Source organism: Heteronotia binoei, chromosome 11 (genome assembly GCF_032191835.1).
Source record: "Heteronotia binoei isolate CCM8104 ecotype False Entrance Well chromosome 11, APGP_CSIRO_Hbin_v1, whole genome shotgun sequence".
NCBI lineage: Eukaryota > Metazoa > Chordata > Lepidosauria > Squamata > Gekkonidae > Heteronotia > Heteronotia binoei.
The window spans coordinates 80,040,776-80,063,254 of record NC_083233.1 but is presented as its reverse complement, the minus strand read 5'-3'; the positions used below and the strand labels follow the sequence as shown (position 1 = coordinate 80,063,254).

The 22,479-nt window shown below is 50.4% G+C and overlaps 1 protein-coding gene across 1 annotated transcript in view; it reads right to left on the bottom strand.

The window, feature by feature from the left end:
- CUX2 (cut like homeobox 2) overlaps positions 1–22,479 on the bottom strand; it is a 106,039-nt gene that overhangs the window by 15,621 nt on the left and 67,939 nt on the right. Inside the window, exons 6-10 of the mRNA XM_060249172.1 lie at positions 21,586–22,248; positions 15,009–15,107; positions 10,121–10,899; positions 8,809–8,968; positions 603–872 (exon numbers count right to left, since the gene is read on the bottom strand). Coding sequence (XP_060105155.1) covers positions 603–872; positions 8,809–8,968; positions 10,121–10,899; positions 15,009–15,107; positions 21,586–22,248 — 1,971 coding nt within the window. The remainder of the gene's footprint in view (positions 1–602; positions 873–8,808; positions 8,969–10,120; positions 10,900–15,008; positions 15,108–21,585; positions 22,249–22,479) is intronic.

Below are 22,479 nucleotides of genomic sequence, written 5' to 3'. Positions count from 1 at the left end.
ATCCCGCCCTCCCCGCCGAAGCAGGCTCAGGGCGGCTAACAGGACATGGTATGCACCATGATTTTACATAAAACAATTTTAAAATACAATTACAGTAATAAATACATTTAAAAACAGTTACATAAAAATTTAAAACTACAGTAAATTAAGGTGCTATATTCAATAGATGTGTTCCGATGGCTGAATGTCGTTTTCAGGGTTCCTTATAAGCTTGCAGAAAGAGGGTGGTTTTGCAAGCCCTGCGGAACTGATTAAAGTCCCGCAGGGCTCGCACTTCCTCCGGTAGTTGATTCCACCAGTGGGGGGCCATTATGGAGAAGGCCTGCTCCCTCGTTACTTTCAATTTGGCCTCCTTTGGTCCAGGGATCCTTAAAAGGCTTTGGGAGCTAGATCTTAGCGCTCTCTGGGGAACGTGTGGAGAGAGGCGGTCCCTAAGGTAGGCAGTCCCTAAGGTTCACAGAATTTTTGCTCACAAGACTCTGCAGCTTAGAGGGAACATTGGTAGAGCAGCACCCCACTGGTTCTTGGTGGCCTCCCTCCCTCCATGCGATGAGCCCCAATCGCCAGCGCCGTTGGCTGGGAGACTCCCCAAGTTTCCATACCGAGATTGTTATCCGTCAAGACCTCTTTGACCTTCTTGGTGATGGCGTAGGTGTCCAGCTCCGGGGACAAGGCCACGATCTCCTGGATGCCCACCGACCCCTGGCTGTTGGGACACGCCTTTCCGCTCAGCGCGGAAGCCGACCGACTCTCCGGTTGCTGATTCTCTTTGCTGCTTTCCAAAGCCAGACTCAGGGGCTCCTGGGGGCTCTTCTCTTGCTCCGAAGGACTGGGGGGTGGGGAGGGGGAAGACCCGGTCTCCCCAGGACTGGCTGCACGCACAAAAGGTGAAAGAGGGAAATCAAGTCACAGTCAGAGCAGCGCATTGGAGGCTTAAATTGGTGCTTGCGGTCCATAAAACTCACATGGGCTGGCTCATTCCTGATCTCTGCAACATTCATAGGTGTATCCAGGGGTGGGATTGTAGCAGGAGCTCCTTTGCATATTAGGCAACGCCCTCCTGATGTAGCCAATCCGCCAAGAGCTTACAAAAAAGAGTCTTGTACGTAAGCTCTTAGAAGATTGGCTACATCAGGAGGGCGTGGCCTAATATGCAAAGAAGCTCCTGCTAGAATCCCACCCCTGGGTGTGTCTGTGTCAGAGACTCACGGTACAATCGGTGCGGTGCTTTAAACAAGTGTTAAAACCCCATAATTGCTGTGCTTGCAAGCAAGGGAGGAAGTCTGCCACTCCATTCTGTGACAATGTGAGAAGACTCTGACCACGAATTCCCAACACCTGAGGTGGGTGGAGGGGCAAGGTCATGCTGGTTAAACTGGTTTGAAACTGGCTTAACTTTGTGTTGTAGGAACTCTCTTGGGTCCTTCCATATCTACAGTTCTATGGATCTGCTTTGTACAAACAGAAATATGAGTTGCCTTGTATTCAGTATAGCTGTGGGTCCGTTCCCATCCTTGAAAATTATTCAACTCGCAAGCTGCTGGTTATGACAGAGAAGAAAGGCTGGCTGTGTTGATATGAATCCAGTGCCGGATTAAACCCTGTGGAGGCCCCTAGGCGGTCAAAATCTTGGGGGCCCCCTCACAAAGTTGAAGCACCCGCCCTGCTGCCCACGGTCCCTGTTGCAGCCCGCAGGCACCTTCTCAAAAGCCCCTTTGACAAAGCTGCGGGGGAGAGGCAGAGAGAGGCAAACTTGGTGACAACGCCAGCAGCAGCCGCACCAGGCAAGTCGGGCAAAGAGCAGCTCAGTTGCTGGCTGCTTGTGCAGGCTGGGAGGGCTACAAGCAGAGGGAAAACCAGGGTGGTGGTGGTACTGGCCTGGGGCCCTAAAGGTATGGGGGCCCATAGGCAAGTGCCTACATTGCCTTATTGTTAATCCGGCCCGGAGTCTTCCTTTCATTTTTGTTTTAATTTGGCAGTTGAATATCGTTACGTTGTTATAACAAGCCATATCTCATGTTCTTTGAATTCCCAGCTCCCATTTATTTTAAAACAAGTTAGTCTCTGTCTCCTTTACCTGCAGAGATATAATGGGAAAGGCATTGGAGGTGTTTTTTGGGTTTTTTTTTTTAAATGAAAGCTGGAAATTCAGAGGACCTGATACATAGATGGTTATTATATGAGAGAAGCCATGTTGGATCAGGCCAATGGCCCATCATGTCCAACACTCCGTATCACACAGTGGCCAAAAAACCCAGGTGCCATCAGGAGGCCCACCAGTGGGGCCAGAACTCCAGAAGCCCTCACGCTGTGCCCCACCTAAGCACCAAGAATACAGAGCATCACTGCCCCAGACAGAGAGTTCCAACAATACGCTGTGGCTAATAGCCACTGATGGACTTCTGCTCCATCTGCGTATCCAATCCCCTCTTGAAGCTGACAATGCTTGTAGCCGCCACCACCTTCTGTGGTAGTGAATTCCATGTCTTAATCACCCTTTGGGTGAAGAAGCACTTCCTTTTATCCATTCTAACCCGACTGCTCAGCAATTAAATCAAGGCTTTTCAAAGTTTTTAAAATCAATTTAAAATCATTTAAATGTATAAATCGATGGTGCGGTCTCATTTGGAATACTGTGTACAATTCTGGTCACCACACCTCAAAAAGGATATTATAGCATTAGAAAAAGTCCAGAAAAGGGCAACTAGAATGATTAAAGGGTTGGAACACTTTCCCTATGAAGAAAGGTTAAAACGCTTGGGGCTCTTTGGCTTGGAGAAACGTCGACTGCGGAGTGACATGATTGAGGTTTACAAGATTATGCATGGGATGGAGAAAGTAGAGAAAGAAGTCCTTTTCTCCCTTTCGCACAATACAAGAACTCGTGGGCATTCGATGAAATTGCTGAGCAGTCGGGTTAAAATGGATAAAAGGAAGTCCTTCTTCACCCAAAGGGTGATTAACATGTGGAATTCACTGCCACAGGAGGTGGTGGCGGCTTCAAGCATAGCCAGCTTCAAGAGGGGATTGGACAAAAATATGGAGCAGAGGTCCATCAGTGGCTACTAGCCACAGTATATATATATATGTGTGTGCATGTGTATACACACACACATATATTGGCCACTGTGTGACACAGAGTGTTGGACTGGAGGGGCCATTGGCCTGATCCAACATGGCTTCTCTTATGTTCTTATCATTATAATCAGGGCTTTTTTTGTAGAAAGAACCCAGCAAGAACTCCCCCTTGCCTTGCCCACTGTGTCCACTGCAGCAGGCACAGTAGGGAAGGCTGAAGCCATCAGGGATGCAAGCCATCTCCATGCCTTCCTCAGCATGCCAGCCGGAGCCCTGGCGAGCCCAGGTGGAGCTTTGCTCCGGTGCGCTCCGGCCCTCAAAAAAAGCCCTGATTATACGGATACTCAGTTGCCCATTAAAAAAAAAACAACTGAAAAAAGATCAAGTAGTCTATGGGAAAGTGGCCCCTGCCGGGGGACTGGGGCAGGGAAACGTGACCCACGTGACCCACAGAAGCACTCAGGCCACTGTGCCTTCCTGGGAAAACAGCACAAGCCTGTCCTCACATGGAAAACACCCTCCTTTTCATTCCAAATTTTGTCCCAGAGGCACTGGAAATCAAACGTTACATTTTCAACGCTTGCTAACAAGATCCAATCTGTGATGGCCACATTCTAACACAGGGGTGGGGAACCATTTTTTGTGCCAAGGGCCATTTGGATAGTTAGAACATCATTTGTGGGCCATACAAAATCATCAACTTTAAAAACAGTGCTCCGCTGAGGGAGAACGATTCAGGCCGCCAAAATTAATGTAAATAATGGTTTTTCTATTTGAAGTCATGCGGGGAGAGCCTAATTTGGCACACACACACATGCCCTAGGTGAATGTCTAGGCCAAGGGCTTAAGGAAGAGAGAATGGGAAAGAAAGAAGTGGGGGGAAGAAAGGAAAATGAAATGGAAGGAAGAAAAGGTAATAAAGGAAAATAAATAAACAGGGAGAAGAATGGAAAATAAACGGAAATAAAGAAAGGGGAATTAAGAAAGGGGAATTAAGGGAAACAAAGAAATGGGAGGAAGAAACAGAAAGAAAGAGAAATAAAGAAATGAGGGGAGAAACTTACCTGAACTGTGACAGTGACTTTACCAGGCCCTGCAGTGATCCTGGCTGGCCAGCCTGGCCCCAGGGAGGCTGTTATGAAGCACAGCTGGGCCCCACAATCTCTGCCAGCCAGTCTGGGCCTGGGGAGGCCACTGCACAGCGGTGCAGGCCCCCACAATCCTTGTTGGCCAGCCAGGCCCCAGGAAGGCTGCCATGTGGCTTGGCTTGGCCCAGCAATCCCCGAGGGCCAGACCAAGTGATCTTGAGGGCCCGTTTACAGCCCTTGGGATGGACATTCCCCACCCCTGCTCTAACAGCACAGCCAAGAGCCAGGTTTTGACTTGGGGTGGGAGGTGGAGGCGGGGTGGTGGGTGGGTGGGGGTCTCATTTTGCACAATTCTGATTGCTGCAGGTGTTTTAGTACCATTGCTCTTCTGTAGTTCTAATTTATATCGTCATTTTATTTTTTTTAAATCCCGTCAATGTGCACATATTTAGTCTCCTTGGTATTACTGTAAGATGCTAAGCTGACAGGCATCTTTCTAAAGCAGGTCAAAAACGGCTTAAATAAATCATTGCTACATGGAGAGAGGAAACCTCAAACTGTTACAGCAGTTTTTGTGTGTGTGTGTGTGTGTGTGCGCGTGTGTGACAGTTCTAGATTAAAGGGGAATTATGCGCACCATTAACATGAAACTCCCAGTCGCTCCTCAATTCTAGGCGCAAAGTTTGGAAAACATCCCATTCAAAGAGCCATTTGAAGGAGACGCACAACAGTTTTATTGCATTGAACGTGCTAATTAAGGCGGCTGGAAAGAGAGGCACATGTGTCGAAACAGCCGGCGTTGGAAAGATGTCAAGAGCCACCTTTTCAAAAAAGAAAAATTTTAAAAAACGCGGCGCTCTTCTGTGCGTGCGAGTGTGCTTGCTTGCATCAGGCTGAGTAGATCGGTTTCCTTTTTTTGGTGCTCAAGATATGGATCTCCCAGAGTCAAAAGGGAAAGCGGTGAAAGTTCCACTCATTCAATTTATTAATCTGCACAAACCAGAGCTTTTTTTTTTTTTTTTGGTAGCGGAAACTCCTTTACGTATTAGGCTACACAGTCCTGATGTAGCCGATCCTCCAGGAGCTTACAGGGCTCTTGATACAGAGTCTACTGTAAGCTCTCAGAGGATTGGCTGCAGCAGGGTTGTGTGTAGGCTTCCCAATCCCCAGGTCCCAGCGGGGGATCCCCTGGTTTTACAGGCTTCCCCCCTCCTCCAGCCAGCTGGCCAGCGGGGGAAGCTCCACCCCCACAGCCATTATGCACCTCCAGGAACGATTCCCATAGGGAATGATGGGGAATTGATCTGCGGGTGTCAGGGGCTCTGGAGGGGCTGTTTTTTGAGGTAGAGGTGCCAAATTTTCCATATACCATCTAGTGCCTCTCCCCAAAATACCTCCCAAGTTTCAAAAGGATTGGACCAGGGGGTCCAATTCTATGAGCCCCAAAAGAAGGTGCCCCTATCCTTCATTATTTTCTATGGAAGGAAGGCATTCTAAAAGGTGTGCTGTAACTTTAAATGTGATGGCCAGAACTCCCTTGAAGTTCAATTATGCTTGTCACACCCTTGCTCCTGGCTCCGCCCCCAATTTCTCCTGGCTCCACCCCCAAAGTCTCCTGGCTCCATCCCCAAAGTCCCCAGATATTTCTTGAATTGGACTTGGCAACCCTAGTTGTGTGCCTAATATGCAAAGGAGCTCCTGCTAGAATTCCACCCCTGCTTGCGGGGTATTTCATACTGGGAATACAGTGCGAGAGAAGGCATAAGCAGGGGTGGAATTCTAGCAGGAGCTCCTTTGCATATTAGGCACACAACCCTGCTGCAGCCAATCTTCTGAGAGCTTACAGTAGCCTCTGTATCAAGAGCCCTGTGAGCTCCTGGGGGATTGGCTACATCAGGGCTGTGTGGCCTGATATGCAAAGGAGTCCCTGCTAGGGAAAAAGCCCTGGCGCAGACCAATTGATCATAAGCAAATGAGAAATCAGTTATTTTTGTCAATGAGAAGAAGCCCAAACTGTGCTTTCAAAAAAGAGAATTCTCCCAGAGTGGGTGGGAATCGGCATTACTTTGGTCACAGAAGAAAGGGTCAGGAGAGCAGAGCTCATCCCTTCCTGTCCTCCTTCTCATAGGGTTGCCAAGTCCCCCCCCAGCCTCCTGCTGTACCACAGAGTCTTCCCTCCCAAATTGCTAGAGCATCCAGGATAACCATAGTTTTCCCCAGAAACGCCTAGAACGGCTGGCGCGCGAGGTCACTTGAGGGTGACGTCATTGTGCTGGCGACGTCAGGGGAGGTTCCCACCACCGGCCGAACCCCCACCCGGGCTGGGGACTTGGCAACCCGCCCCTCTCACGATCGGCCTAACGTCATAGTGAGTCACAGAATCAGCATAGCTGTCAGACAGCCATCTTCACAGTCTGCAAAATTCTACACGGACACACACACAATCAGCACCAGCACCACACTTTCGGCACTGCCCCCCAAATACATTCCAATGCAGGCCTGACATAAACACCCAGGCAGAATCTTGAAATGACAAAATAAGAACATAAGAGAAGCCATGTTGGATCAGGCCAATGGCCCATCCAGTCCAACACTCTGTGTCACATAAGAACATAAGAGAAGCCATGTTGGATCAGGCCAGTGGCCCATCCAGTCCAACACTCTGTGTCACATAAGAACATAAGAGAAGCCATGTTGGATCAGGCCAGAGGCCCATCCAGTCCAACACTCTGTCACATAAGAACATAAGAGAAGCCATGTTGGATCAGGCCAATGGCCCCTCCAGTCCAACACTCTGTGTCACATAAGAACATAAGAGAAACCATGTTGGATCAGGCCAATGGCCCCTCCGCTGCCACCACCTCCTGTGGCAGTGAATTCCACAGGTTAATCACCCTTTGGGTGAAGAAGTACTTCCTTTGATCCGTTCTAACCCGACTGCTCAGCAATTTCATTGAATGCCCACGAGTTCTTTTATTGTGCGAAAGGGAGAAAAGTACTTATTTCTCTACTTTCTCCATCCTATGCATTATCTTGTAAACCTCTATCTTGTCACCCCGCAGTCGACGTTTCTCCAAGCTAAAGAGCCCCAAGCGTTTTAACCTTTCTTCATAGGGAAAGTGTTCCAAACCTTTAATCATTCTAGTTGCCCTTTTCTGCACGTTTTCCAATGCTATAATATCCTTTTTGAGGTGCAGTGACCAGAATTGTACACAGTATTCAAAATGAAACCGCACCATCGATTTATACAGGGGCATTATGATACTGGCTGATTTGTTTTCAATTCCCTTCCTAATAATTCCCAGCATGGCGTTGGCCTTTTTTATTGCAATCGCACACTGTCTTGACATTTTCAGTGAGTTCTCTGCCACGACCCCAAGATCTCTCTCTTGGTAAGTTTCTGCCGAAATGGAAAACAGCATTTCCCCCCTTAAGATTCCACCCCCCCACCACCCCAGGAAACAAATCTAGCACTATCAGGGATGTCGAACTCATTTCTTACGAGGGCTGGATCTGACATAAGTGAGACCTTGTCGAGGTGAGCCATGTGTGTCATAAAATGTAATACCAGATAGCGGAGATATAAACTTTATAAAGGACATCAACAGAATTAAAGATTTTGTATCTCTCCTGTGTGATCGAGGAAACTGGGCAAAGGAAGCTCTTTCCCTCCCTCTCAAGGGGATGAGGAGGGGGTGGAGCCTCAGCCAATAGAAGGAAAAGAGGCTTGGCTCAAGAGCTCTGCTGTGGGATTCAGAGAGCCTGACAAAGCAAACTATCCCTCCTCCCCTCCCTCCTCAAGGGAGGTGCCTCAGCCAGTGGAGAAAATAGAGGTTTTGCTCTGTAGCTTCTGTGCGATTGAGCAAGCCTGGCAAAGCAAGCTGAGACACAGAAGGACACAAGAGGGAGGGAGAAGGAAGCAGACTTTCTTGTGGGCCTGATAGGAACCCTCCGGGGGACTCATCTGCCCCCCAGGCCGCACGTTTGACACCCCTGCTTTACATGAGCCTCAGTGCTGATCGAGTTTCCTGTTTACAGGGATTTACTGATGGGAGCTGGTCTTAGGCCACCTGCATTCTGAAATGGTACATTCCAGTTTCCCTCACCAAAACCTGCCTGCTCATTCATGCTGCAAGTCTTGCTCCAACCTCAGTGGAGCTACGATGGGTCCTGAACAGGTCAGGTTTCTCAACAAAACTGTAGGGACCTTCAGGACCAAAACCTCCTTCTCATCCAACACTGGTTTCCTCTTCCTGCAGGCCCTGAGAGACCTAAATGATGGGACCTTCCACAGTTGCTGAGGAGTGGACTAGTCCTGGGCATGGTATGGTCTTGGGCATGGCCACACCATGTGTTTGGCTTAAGTGCTGTCAAGTGGCAGGTGATTTCTGGTGATCCCAGCAAGGGGCCTTCAAGGCAAAGGGGAAGCAGAGGTGGTTGGCCATGGCCTTCCTCTGCAGAGTCTTCCTTGGTGGTTTCCCTTCCAAACACTGATCCTGCTCTACCACACCGTCTTCCCTCCCTAGACTAGAATGTCCCCCTTCAGAAGGAAGGCAGGGCCGACCTGAGAGTCAGACATTCAGCCTGGCCCTATGGGGAAGGGCCTCCCCACGAGCAACAGCCGGAGCCGCCGAAGACCTACCGTGAGGCTGGCCAGCCTGTTGGCCGATCCCTTGGCCCAGCTGGTCCGTGAGCCAGAGCTGCATCCGGATGAACGGCTCCCGCCCCTTCTGCGTCAGCTTGCTCCACGGCTTGGGCCGAGAGAGCATGTCGCTCACGCTCCCTTGCGACAGCCCCAGCACCTGGAGTGGACGAGAGAGACGGGCTGGGTCCATGCACAGAGAGCTACGGCACGAGGGGAAATGGGCTCTGCCAGGCACCCTGGAGGACTCATTGAGAAGACAGAAATCTGGCAAAATGTTGCAGGGTTGCCAGCCTCCTGCCTCTGCGTAGCAACCCTGGACTTCCTTGGAGGTCTCCAATCCCGTTCTGACATCTGATAAGATGTCAGTAACATTGAGGCATCCCTCTGAAAGGCAAGAATTGAAAGTGTTTATGTTACCGAATGGCCTGAACTTGTGAACATGTAGATCAGGGGTGGCCAACGGTGGCTCTCCAGATGTTTTTTGCCTACAACTCCCATCAGCCCCAGCCATTGGCCATGCTGGCTGGGGCTGATGGGAGTTGTAGGCAAAAAAAACCATCTGGAGCGCCACCGTTGGCCACCCCTGATGTAGATAACTGAAGGTATGGGGAAAAGCGGTTTGTCAGGATGGACCTGTTGTTACCAAAGTGGGCAACGGCCAGCAGAATTCACACATGTCACAGGGCTTTCCGACCCTTCGATGTCTTTGATGTTCAACCTATATAAGCTGTGCTTTTCAGAGAATCGGGACCGCTCGGTCAGATCAGCAGAGAGGGTGACTCTATCTCCTGCTGTCCGTCCACGGTCTGCGAATTCTCGCGTGTGTGTGTTTGTGTGTGTGTGGGATTTCTGTCGCTTTGTTTCTTACTTGATCGCTAGTATAGCTTTGAGAGAAGGGCTACCGTATAAGTGTTTTGTCGAATCGGCTGGGCACCAGAGGGCTGCCCCGCCCGAAATTCTGTCCTGTGTGAAAGGTTAACCATTTCCACAATAAAGTGTAAGTTGACGTCGCTGCATGAGTTTAGTATTGCTTGTTTCACTTTCGGCTAACCTTCGATAGTGTAAAAGCACCAGTGTGACTGCCTGAGCCTGGGCAAGGGGACATATTAAGAGACAAAGGACCGAGACCGGTGGAGGGTTGGCAGGGTTGGAGACTCCGCCCACACGTAGCAACCCTGAACTTCCTTGGCGCTCTCCCATCGAGGTGCACACCAAGGCCGACCCCACTTAGCTTCTGAGATCCGATAAGACCAAGCTTGTTGCTCCAGTTCTCACCCAGGCCCTGATCTTCCAGCAAGGTTGGGAATACCTTTTCCCCGAAGATCCGCTGGCAGATCCCGTTCTTGGCCAGCTTCTCCTTGACCTGCCTGGTCAGCTCCAAGGTGTCGACTTCCCTGTACATGTACATTTCGTACTGCTCCGGGGTCAAGGGGGGGACGGTGGGCTTGAGGGTCCGCGGCACATAAGCCGGGTAGTAAGTCAAACGGCCGGAGCCCTGGGGCTCGGCCCCTTCCGACTTGACCTCCAGCCCCCTGTGGGGCTCGTCCTCGGAGGTGGGGAGGTCTTCCTCGTTGGGGACGGCGTCGCCAGTTTCTCCGCGCGGCCAGCCCCGCCCGTTGGCCATGCTGGAGTAGCTGGAAGAGGAGGAGAGGGAGGGCGACACCGAGGTGTACGGGCGGCTCAGCAAGCTCCTCTCCGACGCCCAGTGCTGGTCGAAATAGGAGCCCGCGTCCCCGATTTCGGACTTGACCTTGCGGATGATGCTCTGCACGAAGGCGGCGGGGGAGAGCACCGTCAGGGGGGCCTGAGTCATGCCGCTGCCCCCGGCGTTTGGGCCCCGCATCCCCTCCTCCTGCTTGATGTAGGCCTGGACGATGTTCTGGCTGACGGCCGCCAGGGTGGAGCGCTCGGCGGGCGGCGTGGCCATGGACCTGCCGGTGCCGCCCGATTCTATCTCTAGCAGGGCTTGCTGCTGAGCCTGCATTTCCCGGCGGGCTTGTTCCAGAATGTTCTTGATGGCGTCTTCTGAGTTGCTCCCGCCAGTGCCGTTGGCCACCGCCTGTGGGGCCGAGGAGTTCTTGGTGTCCCCTGAGGAAGGAGCGGAGAAAAACGTGAGCGAGGGCGGGAAGCGGGTGAGGAGGGGCCGTGGCTCAGTGGAAGAGCCTCTGCTTGGCATGCAGAAAGTCTCAGGTTCAATCCCTGCAACTTCCAGAGAAAAGGTGGGGAGTGATGGGGAAAGACCTCCCCCCCCCAACCTGAGACCCTGAAGAGCTGTGGGGAGAAGCAGTGGCTCAGTGGTAGAGCATCTGCTTGGTGTGTAGAAGGTCTTGGGCAGGGGTGGCCAAATGTGGTTCTTTCACTCACCCTATGTGGCTCTTGAACCCCCCACCCACTGCCCCGTCGGCTGACTTGGAGAAGGCATTTGTCTCTTTTAAGTCTCTTTATGTAATGTAATGTAAATGTAATGTAATGTAAAATTTTATTTATATCCCGCCCTCCCCCGCCGAAGCAGGCTCAGGGCGGCTAACAGCATTTCAAGTAAACAATACAATAATAAAAACATTAAATTCACATTAAAATTCACATTAAAAACCAGTCAATAGTCAATAATTAATTAAAACATTCCTAAATTAACACTGGTGGTAAACGTTATTAATCTGGCGGTAAACATTAAATTCAGTTATTGGTGAACGCCTGTTTGAAGAGGGCGGTCTTGCAGGCCCTGCGGAACTGGTCTAAGTTCCGCAGGGCCCGCACCTCCTCTGGGAGTTGGTTCCAGAGTTGTGGGGCCGCAACGGAAAAGGCCCGAGTGCGGGTGCTTTGAAGTTTAACTTCTTTTGGCCCAGGGATATTCAGTCTGCTTTTCCCCACTGACCTCAGTGCTCTCTGGGGCTCATATGGGGAGAGACGGTCCCTCAGGTAGGTCGGTCCTTGGCCATATAGGGCTTTAAAGGTTATGACCAGCACTTTGTACTGGATCCGGTATACGATTGGCAGCCAGTGCAGTCCGCGCAGCCCCGGCCGTATATGTTCCCATCTTGGGAGACCAAGTAACAGCCTGGCCGCCGCGTTCCGCACTAGCTGCAGCTCCCGGGTCCGGTACAGAGGCAGCCCCATGTAGAGAGCGTTACAGTAGTCCAATCTTGAGGTGACCGTCGCGTGGATCACCATTGCTAGGTCCCGACGCTCTAGGAAAGGGGCCAGCTGCCTCACCCGCCTCAGGTGGAAGAATGCTGATTTGGCAGTGGCTGTTATCTGGGCCTCCATTGATAATGAAGGCTCTAGTAAGACGCCCAGGCTCTTCACCCGCTGCGCCGTCTTCAGCAGCGCCTCGTCAAAGGCCGGGAGAGATATTTCCTTCCCCAGAGTGCCACGACCCACATGGAGAACCTCTGTCTTCGCTGGATTTAACTTCAGCCCACTCAGTCTAAGCCACGTTGCAACTGCCTGCAAAGCCCGGTCCAGGTTCCCCGGGGCGGAGGCGGGCCGGCCGTCCATTAGTAGATAGAGCTGGGTGTCATCTGCATATTGATGGCAACCCAGCCCAAATCTCCAGGCAATCTGGGCGAGGGGGCGCATATAGATGTTGAATAACATCGAGGAGAGAACTGCTCCCTGGGGCACCCCACAGTCTAGTGTGCGCCTCTGGGATCGCTCACCCCCAATCGCCACCCTCTGTCCCCGACCCATGAGGAAGGAGGAGAGCCATTGTAAGGCCAGCCCCTCAACCCCTATGTCGGCGAGGCGGTGGATCAGCAACCGATGGTCAACTGTATCAAATGCAGCCGACAGATCTAATAACATCAGTATTGCTGCACCGCCTCGATCCAGTTGCCGCTGGAGGTCATCCACCAAGGCGACCAGGACCGTCTCCGTCCCGTGGCCCGGCCGGAAGCCAGACTGGCACGGGTCTAAGACAGAAGCGTCATCTAGAAATCTCTGTAGCTGCAACGCCACTGCCCTCTTGATAATTTTACCTAAAAATGGTAAATTGGACACCGGTCGGTAGTTTGCCAATTCGACCGGGTCTGCTGTAGGTTTTTTCAAGAGGGGGCGGACCAAGGCCTCTTTCAGAGGCGTTGGAAAATGCCCCTCTAGGAGGGATCTATTTATGATGTCCCGTAGGGGACATCTAAGCTCCCTCTGGCAGGATTTAATCAGCCAAGAGGGGCAAGGGTCCAAATCACATGTTGTTGGGCGAGCAGCAGAGAGAATTCCATCAACTTCCTCCAGGCTGAGTGGGTCGAAGTGGTCCAGTACTAAATCTGAAGACAGGCGCGGAGCCTCAGTTTCACTTACTGTGTCTAATGTGATAGGCAGGTCTTGGCGGAGCGATGAGATTTTATCTGCAAAATATTTCGCAAATGTCTCCCAGCCTATTTCTAATTCCCTAATATTTGGTTTGCCTTGTGGCAATGTTATAAGATCTCCAATTACTCTAAACAATTGTGCTGGGCGCGATTTTGCAGATGCAATCTTGGCTGCAAAGTATTCTTTCTTTGCAGCCTTGACTGCCATCTCATAAGACCTCATAAGCGTTCTATAGGATGTTCTCGTCGCTTCGTCCCGAGTATGCCTCCACCGTCTCTCTAGTCGTCTGAGCCCTTGCTTCAGCTGGCGTAACTCCAAGGTATACCATGGTGCCAGCCTCTTGCGAGGGCGCAGAGGGCGCCGAGGTGCAATTTCATCGATAGCCCTGGATAGCTGGCCCTGCCAGACTTCCACCAGGTCATCGAGGGAATTGCCAGTGGGCCAGGGATCCCTCAGGGCTGTTTGGAACCGTTCCGGGTCCATCAAGCCCCAGGGGCGAGCCAAAATAGGCTCTCCGCCCATACAGGGTTGGGGCAATGTCTCCATACGGGCCTTAAGGGCTAGGTGGTCCGACCATGGAACCGCTTCAGCCGCGATATCGTTCACCAAAATCCCGGATACAAAGATCAGGTCTAATGTGTGCCCGGCCTGATGCGTGGGCACACATTAGACCTGAATCACATCTCCAAGCCAAACCAGCCAGCGACTTGGATAATGCATTTAAAGTTGCTTTCTTTTCACCTTCCTCTCCCTACTCCCTCCCCATCTATTTTCCTTCCTTCCTTCCTTCCTTCCTTCCTTCCTTCCTTCCTTCCTTCCTTCCTTCCTTCCTTCCTTCCTTCCTTCCTTCCTTCCTTCCTTCCTCCCTCTCTCCCTTCCTCCCTCCCTCCCTCCCTGCGGCTTTCAAACATCTGACATTCATTTCTTGCGACTCTCAGACATCTGACATTTATTCTTTGTGGCTCTTACATTAAGCTGGTTTGGCCACCCCTGGTCTTGGGTTCAATCTCCAGTGACTCCAGTTGAAAGGACCAGACAGGATGTGATGGGAAAGACCTCTTCCTGAGACCCTGGAGAGCCGCTGCTAGTCCGAGTAGACAATATTTGATCTTGATGGACCAAGGGTTGGATTCAATATAAGATAACTCATAAGGACCACCTCCAAGATCTTTTTGGGGTACAAAATTGTTTCGGCTACAAACCAACCAGAAGGGGGGAGAGGGAGGAGTTGTCTAAAAATACACACACGTGTTCCAAACTATAAGCTCTGTGAGGGGTGGCTGACTCATTACTAGAGAGGGTTTCTATTGCGTTGTACAACTCCTGGTAGCCAGAATGCGTGCCCAGCCCCACGATACGCCGGCGACCCCATCAGAGGCTGTCAAATTTATATAAGGGAGACACCAGCAGAGGGCAGTACGCACCACACAAATTTGGACTCCCCAAAAATCCTATGCAAGTATCTCTCCTCTCACGCCGAATTTCAGCCATTCCAAAGTGTTCATTTTAAAAGGTGAAATCTGCCACGCTTGAGCATCAACAATGCTAAAGTGAGGAAGTGACCTGATTTAAGAGACCATCTCTATACAGTGGTCATAAGAACGTAAGAGAAGCCATGTTGGATCAGGCCAATGGCCCATCTAATCCAACACCGTATCATGCAGTGGCCAAAACCACCTCCCAATGTAGCCAATCCTCCAAGAGCTTACAGGGCTCTTAGTACAGGACCTATTGTAAGCTCCAGGAGGACTGGCTACATCAGGGAGGTGTGGCTAATATGCAAAGGAGTTCCTGCTACAAAAAAAAGGCCTGCCTGCTCTAAAGCAGCAGAATACACAAGAGACAAGCCACTGCAGGCGGTTCACGCAGCCCCTCTGCCCTCATACCTTTCTGCGACTCTATCTCCTTCTTGGCTTGCTCGAGGATGTTCTTGATGGCGTCGTCAGAGCCGGTTTCCGGCGTTCTGATCCTTGGTGTGATGCTGCCTAATTGGAGAAACACAAGAACAAGGCTTACCCCTGCCCTCTGCTTTGGGCCTGCTCGGCTTGCCTGACATCCACAACACCGCCCTGTTAGCCGCCCTGAGCCCGTCAGGGGGGGGTCAGGATACAAAAGTAATGTGGAATCAAATCTGGATCTCCAGATTAGAGTCTGCCGCTCTCAACCACTACACCACACTGGTTCTCCTTGAAGAGCTGGAATTCTACACAACCTTGCTCCCTGACATCTCCTCCTGCAGCAGCCATCTTGTGACAGATTCCACCTCCTGCTACAGCAGCCATTTTGTGACAAGATTCCACTTCCCGCTACAGCAGCCATTTTGTGACAGGATACAAAAGTAATAAAATAAAAATAAACACGAGGCACTCAGTTCTTTTGAGGAGGTCCGGTTCCAAAGAAACAGCTCTCCTCATCCGCCTTCTTTTACATATTTCTGAAAGCATTGATGTCCTGCTTTTCCCCTTGTGATTCAAAGGGGTTTATAAGTCAGTGGCAGGGCACAGCAAAAGTGTCCTTGTAGCAAGGACTCCTTTGCACATTAGGCCACACCCCCTGATGCGGCCAGTCCTCCAAGAGCTTACAGTAGGTCCTGTATGAAGAGCCCTGTAAGCTCCTGGAGGATTGGCTACATCAGGGGTGGGTGGCCTAATATGCAAATGAGTTCCTGCTCCCAAAAAAAGCCCTCCTCACTATTGGGACCTGCCCATTAGCAAGGCAATTTGCGGAAGCTCTGCTCTCAATACAGAGCGGGTGTTTGTTTCCCAGAGAGGGGGCTTTCTCCCTGCTGACGCCCTCTCTGTAAAAACAAAAACAATAAGAGGAAACCGCAAATGAATGCAAATATGAAAACCAAAAAGGTTCGCGGTTATGAATTACTGGCAACGTATTCAAACTATTAAAGCGGTGCAAGAGCTAAACCCCAATTCCATGAGTCGATCACAGGGCCGCACGCTGGAGTCGGCCGTTTCACACTGAATGGCTTCGTCAGATGTTCAAAACGGGGTCTTGCAGTATTTCATATCTGCCCGGCCGCGTCTCCCGCAGGTCCCTCATTCAGTGAAACGGCTGGCTACAGCGTGCGGCTCCGTGATCGACTCAAGGAACTGGGGTTTAGCTCTTGCAAAACGGACAGTCTCTGAAAAAAGGCACTATGATTGCCTCATAAAGTGTGGAAATGATTGTGGTGGAATTTGATATATCCTGGACTGATGATTCACATTTTCCCGGTTTTTGCCGAGTCAATTTGATGTCATAGGAATTCACTTGTGCATACTGACGTTATCACCTTTGTGCTGAATGTATTTTTAAGACTTTTTGAATCATACACTTTACTAGTTTGAATACGTTGCCAGTAGTTTATAACCGCAATCACAGCTGATTCACAGTGACCCCAAAGGGTTTTCAAGGCGAGACGTTTGGAAGTGGTTTGCCGTTGCCTGCCTCTGCCTCCCGCCACTGGTATTCCTTGGTGGTCTCTCATCCAAGCACTAACCAGGACTAACCCTGCTTAGCTTCTGAGATCTGATGAGATCAGGCTAGCCTGGCTCATCCTAGTTGGGGGACACGACCTTTAGATGCCAGGTTAAAAACCTTTTTGGTTTTCATATTGACACCCTCTCTGTGGCATGCCCCCCCCCCAGGCATGTTCACCGGGTGCCCTCACCAATATCATTTATTTATTTAAATATTCATACCCCGCTTTTCCCCCTAAAACTGCACTGTTCTCCCTCTTCCAGTTTATTCGAACAACTGCTACCCTGTGAGGTAGGACAGGTGGAGAGGGCATGACCTGCCCACAATTACCCAGCAGGCTTCAATGGCAGAGGGAGGATTTGAATCCGGATCTTCCAGATCCTAGCTCAACACTTATTTTATTTATTTATTTATTTGGTTGATTTATATCCCACCCTTTCCCATAAGGGCTCAGGGCAGATCACGGTAATAATAAAACAGTTAAAATGCAACAATAACTCAATGATATAAAAGTGAAACCTAGCTCAAAAATATACACAAGCGGACAGGCACATATCTGGGGAGGGACGGTGGCTCAGTGGTAAAGCATCTGCTTGGTAAGCAGAAGGTCCCAGGTTCAATCCCCGGCATCTCCAACTAAAAAGGGTCCAGGCAAATAGATGTGAAAAACTTCAGCTTGAGACCCTGGAGAGCCGCTGCCAGTCTGAGTAGACAAGACTGACTTTGATGGACCCAGGGTCTGATTCAGTAGAAGGCAGCTTCATTTGTTCATATTTCAGATGAAAAAACAAATATTTTGGCTCATTGTAGTTTTATAGCCCATTGTGGGCTATACAGCCCATAGAATGGAAGGACGTCCGCTTGCCTCGACCAAAGGCCTGGCGAAACAGCTCCATCCCGCAGGACCTACGAAACAGAATTAAATCTGATAGGGCCCGGATCTCCACAGGGAGCTGATTCCACCACGACCAAAAAAGCCCTGGCCCTGGTCGAGGCAATCCGGACGTCCCTTGGGCTGGGGATGACCAGAAGATATTGGTTGGTCGATTGCTGCAGTCTTCGGGGCTCGTATGGGGGCTTGAATCATTACACTACTATTTTTTTCTGGCCATCAAGTCACAGCTGACTCACAGCGACCCCAAAGGGTTTTCAAGGCGAGAGACGTTTGGAAGTGGTTTGCCGTTGCCTGCCTCTGCCTCCCGCCGCTGGTATTCCTTGGTGGTCTCTCATCCAAGCACTAACCAGGACTAACCCTGCTTAGCTTCTGAGATCTGATGAGATCAGGCTAGCCTGGCTCATCCTAGTTGGGGGACACAGTACCTTTAGATGCCAGGTTAAAAAGCTATTTTATTTACCAAGTCACAAAAGCATCTTATCCTTGGTGGATTTACAGGAGCCCTGTGGCACAGAGTGGTAGAGCTGCAGTACTGCAGTCTGAGCAATTTGCTCATGGCCTGATCCCGGTGGAAGCTGGGTTCAGGTAGCAGGCTCCAGGTTGACTTAGCCTTCCATCCTTCCTAGGTTGGTAAAATGAGTACCCAGCTTGCTGGGGGAAAAGTGTAGATGACCAGGGAAGGCAATGGCAAACGACCCCGTGAAAAGTCTGCTGTGAAAACATCGTGATGAGACATGACCCCAGAGTCAGAAATGACTGGTGCTTGCACAGGGGACTACCTTTACTTTTTCTAACAGCCCCATGGTGCAGAGCGGTAAAGCTGCAGTACTGCAGTCCGAGCTCTCTGCTCACAACCTGAGCAGAAGCTGGGTTCAGGTAGCCGGCTTAAGGCTGACTCAGCCTTCTATCCTTCCAAGGTCAGTCAAATGAGTATCCAGCTTGCTGGGGGAAAAGCCTAGAGGACTGGGCAATGGCAAACCACCCCATCAAAAGTCTGCGGTGAAAACGTCATGATGCGACGTCACCCCAGAGTCGGAAACAAGTGGTGCTTGCACAGGGGGCTACCTATACCTTTACTGGGTGGATTTAAATTACAAAAATATTTAAGGTTTTTACATAAGATATTCGGAACGTTTACAAATAAACAAACATATTCTGAGTCACAAAAGCATCTTATCCTTGGCAGGATTAGGCCGTCGTTCACCCTCGTCCTGCTGAACCTCATTTTCCCCCCTCTGTTAAGCGAGAGCTACCCTACGTGACAAGGCAGCTGGTGTCCTACTGCAATAAGGGCGCCCCAGAAACGCACCGCTCCTTTCTCTCCAACGAAAGGCTCCTATTGAGATCTATTTATTTATGAAGCTTTTTTCAAAAAGAGGAAAACAGGCCTCAAAGCCCAGCAAGCCGCACAGCAGGAAGAATTACAATGAATAATTAAAGGCCGTTTGTCAGAACAGACGAACAAAAACACGTTTTGCGAGGCGACTGGCGGAGTTTCGTTTGCGACGGGCTCTTTCCCAAGCTGTCGGGGGTCCCAGCGAAATGGCTAGAAGGGATCGGTTTGGACTAGGTCACATTCAGAGGAGTCCCAATTGCTACCTCTTTCTCCGAGGACTGCACGCTGGAGCCAAATCTAGCAGCAAAAATCTGGGTTCCCCGGGCATGCTTGGCTCTGGCTTAGGATTGCCAAATCCAATTCAAGAAATATCAGGGGACTTTCGGGGGTGGAGCCAGGAGATATTAGGGGTGGAGCCAAGATCAAGGCTGTGACAAGCATAATTGAACTCCAAAGGGAGTTCTGCCCATCACATTTCAAAGGATGGCACACCTTTTCAATTCCTTCCTTCCATAGGAAATAATGAAGGATAGGGGCACCTTCTTTCGGGGCTCATAGAATTGGACCCCCTGGTCCAATCTTTTTGAAACTTGGGGGGTATTTTGGGGAGAGGCACTAGATGCTATATAGATGCTTTCTGACGACTCTGAAGCAGGAGGAGGGCCTCCAAACTGGGGGATCCCCTGCCCCCACCTGGGGATTAAATAACCCAATCTGAATAGAGAATCACAGATAAATGACTAGCAGGGGAGCCCCTAGGGCAGGGGTCCTCAAACTACGGCCCGTGGGCCAGATGCGGCCCACTGAGGACATTTATGCGGCCCGCCGGATTATGGCAAAATCAAGACCGGAAGTGACGTTCGACCTAAACTCGCGTTAGCAATGCGCATTTCCGGCACTAGGCTGAGGCGGCGGAGACAGAGTGTGAGGTGATACCGAGGTGAGGTGAGTTCCCAGGCCGGGGCGTGTGGTGTGGGGAACGGAGAGAGATGCAGAAGACGGAGAACTGACGGCCCGCGGCCTTGTACAGTAATGGTAGTCCGGCCCTCCAACAATCTGAGGGACAGTGAACTGGCCCCCTATTTAAAAAGGTTGAGGACCCCTGCCCTAGGGGTTCTGTGATTAAACCAGCCTCCGATATAATGAACACATTTTCATTGAAATTTATAAAGGAAACATAAACAACCTCTTAAAGCAGTGAATTGTACATAAGGCGAAGTCTACAGCAGTATGACTTGTGAAGAAGACTCTACTTTGCCAGTCCTTGGCTGAAACCATTTGGAGGCCTATTGGTCCCAAGAAAGACTGTGCGTATTATAACACTTCACCTAATTTGGTCCTTATAAAGGACTGAGCATACTGTATGACTTCACCTTATGTACAACCCACTGCTTTAAGTGGTTGTTTATGTTTCCTTTATAAGTTTCAATGAAAATGTGTTGATTATATCGGAGGCTGGTTTAATCACAGAACCCTTAGGGGCTCCCCTGCTGCCCACCTGGGGATTGGCAACCCTACTCTGCCTGTCCCTACATCCATAGCCACTGCTTTCCACACACTGACGTGGTTTCTGTCCCAAATATGTAACCATAGTCTGAATTCATGTATAGATACTAGGGTGGCTGTGCTGCAGAACTATTCTATTAGATGGGCTAAATATGGGGCAGGAAGCGCAGACAATCCCCACTGTATGCTCATGGTGTATTTGCCTCCTTACACTAGCATTAAAAAATTTAAACCAGGGGTGTCAAACTTGCAGCCTTAGGGCCGAATCAGGCCCCTGGAAAGCTCCTATCACTGTCATCTGCTTTCTTCTCTCTTTTTCTCTTGCTTCCTTCTGCATCACAGCTTGCTTTGCCAGGCTTGCTCAATCGCATAGGAGCTACAGAGCAAAGCCTCTATTTTCTCCATTGGCTCACCAGCACAAGAAGCAACTTATGTACAAAAGCTCACAATGCCCAGCCATTTCATGTTTTCCCCCGGGGTCTTGGGCTCAAAGCACTGACCATGAGATTTTTGTAAGGAATGTCAATAAACAGATATACACCTGAACAGCATACTCAAGATTGCTAAAGCACAGACACAGTCTCCAGATTTTGATGCAATACTTCAGAGCAAGAGGTGACAGTTATCAGAAACTGTTAAATAAATAACATATTGCAAGAGCGCTAATCTTTTAAGGATATTTTATTTTAAGTTTTTTTTAAAAAATCTTTAATTGTGTTTGTGCCCTTCATAAAGTTTATATCTCCACTACCTGGCATTACGTTTTCGACACCCCTGATTTAAACACTTCATTGAAATTTAGTTAAAATTGCTTATTGAAACTATTGATTTCAACTGGAATCTGAAAATGGCCCAGTCCAGTTTTCCCAAGAAAACCCATGTCACTGATTGGAACCCGGATTTCTTCAGTCCTGCCACACCTCTCTTATCCACCACGTTGGCTCTCAACTGGGGGGTGCTGATTATAGTATCAGTTCCCATCTTTGAACCCAGTTTTTCAGTCTGAGGTGAGAACCACACCAAGGCTTGGACTAACCGTGGCTAACATCCCTCCAGAGTAATGACAAATCATGAAGCGGGTGAGACTTCGCACGGGCAAGGGGTTTGGCAATCCTGTCTTCAGCTCCCAAGCCTTTAATAACTTTGACCGCGGCTACGGCGCAGAGAGGATTCCATCTGTCCTTATCCCCTCGACGCAAAAAGGAAACCCTTGACTGTCTCAGCCTGCCCACTTCCTACCTGGTCCACTCACCTCTCTGGCGCACCTGAATGGTCCTCAGGGCCAAGACGTTCTGCTCGTCAGAGAGAAACTGCTTCATCTTGATGAAGGGCTCTTTGCCCTTGACGGTGAGCTTGCGCCAAGGCTTCGGCCTAGCCAGAATCTCGCTGACGGAGCCCTGCGAGAGGCCGAGGACATAGTGTCCGAAGACGCGTTGGCCGATGTTGTGCTTCAGAAGCTGCTCCTTCACTTGGAAAGCGATCTCGGCCGTGTCCAGCTGCTCCTCGTCCGCTGAACCGGCTGAACCGCTGCCCTCAGACTGATCGCTGGGCGGGCTCCCCTCGCTGGCAGGGAGGGTTTGGCTGGGGTTGCCGGACAATACGGCCCCTTTGGCAGCATAGAAAGGAGAAGGGAAAGCCACCGCGCCGCTGTTCTCGCTCTTGTACGTGGGAGGCCCCATCTGTTTGGGGAGAAGGGAGTCTAACGGGATCCGTTCGGCAGAGCCCAGGCTGGGGAAAGGAGACAGCGAGAAGGGCCTTGGGGCTTCCTGAGGCATGGTGGGACCCAGCAGGGGCTGGATGAGGTTGGGCGAGGCAGAGTCTTCCCTGGGCGTGTGCGAGAGCTGCAGAGGGGAGGAGTAGGACTGGTCCGTCCCCATGGAGTCCTTCACCGACTCGTCCTCTGAGGGTTCTTCCTCTAGAGACCAGAGAGAGAAGGAGAGAGACACACCAACTATAGCTGCTTCCCAGGAAAGATCTCATTATTCTGAGGCCATTTGATGACATCTAGACACCTAGAAGAATGGGAGGGGGTGTTTCTACAGATGTTCAAGGTTTTTTTTTTTTTTAAAAAATCAAGGTAACATTTTCCAGCAGCAGTAGCACACCATTATACTCCCACCCCAAAAGGTTAACTTTTTTAGACCGT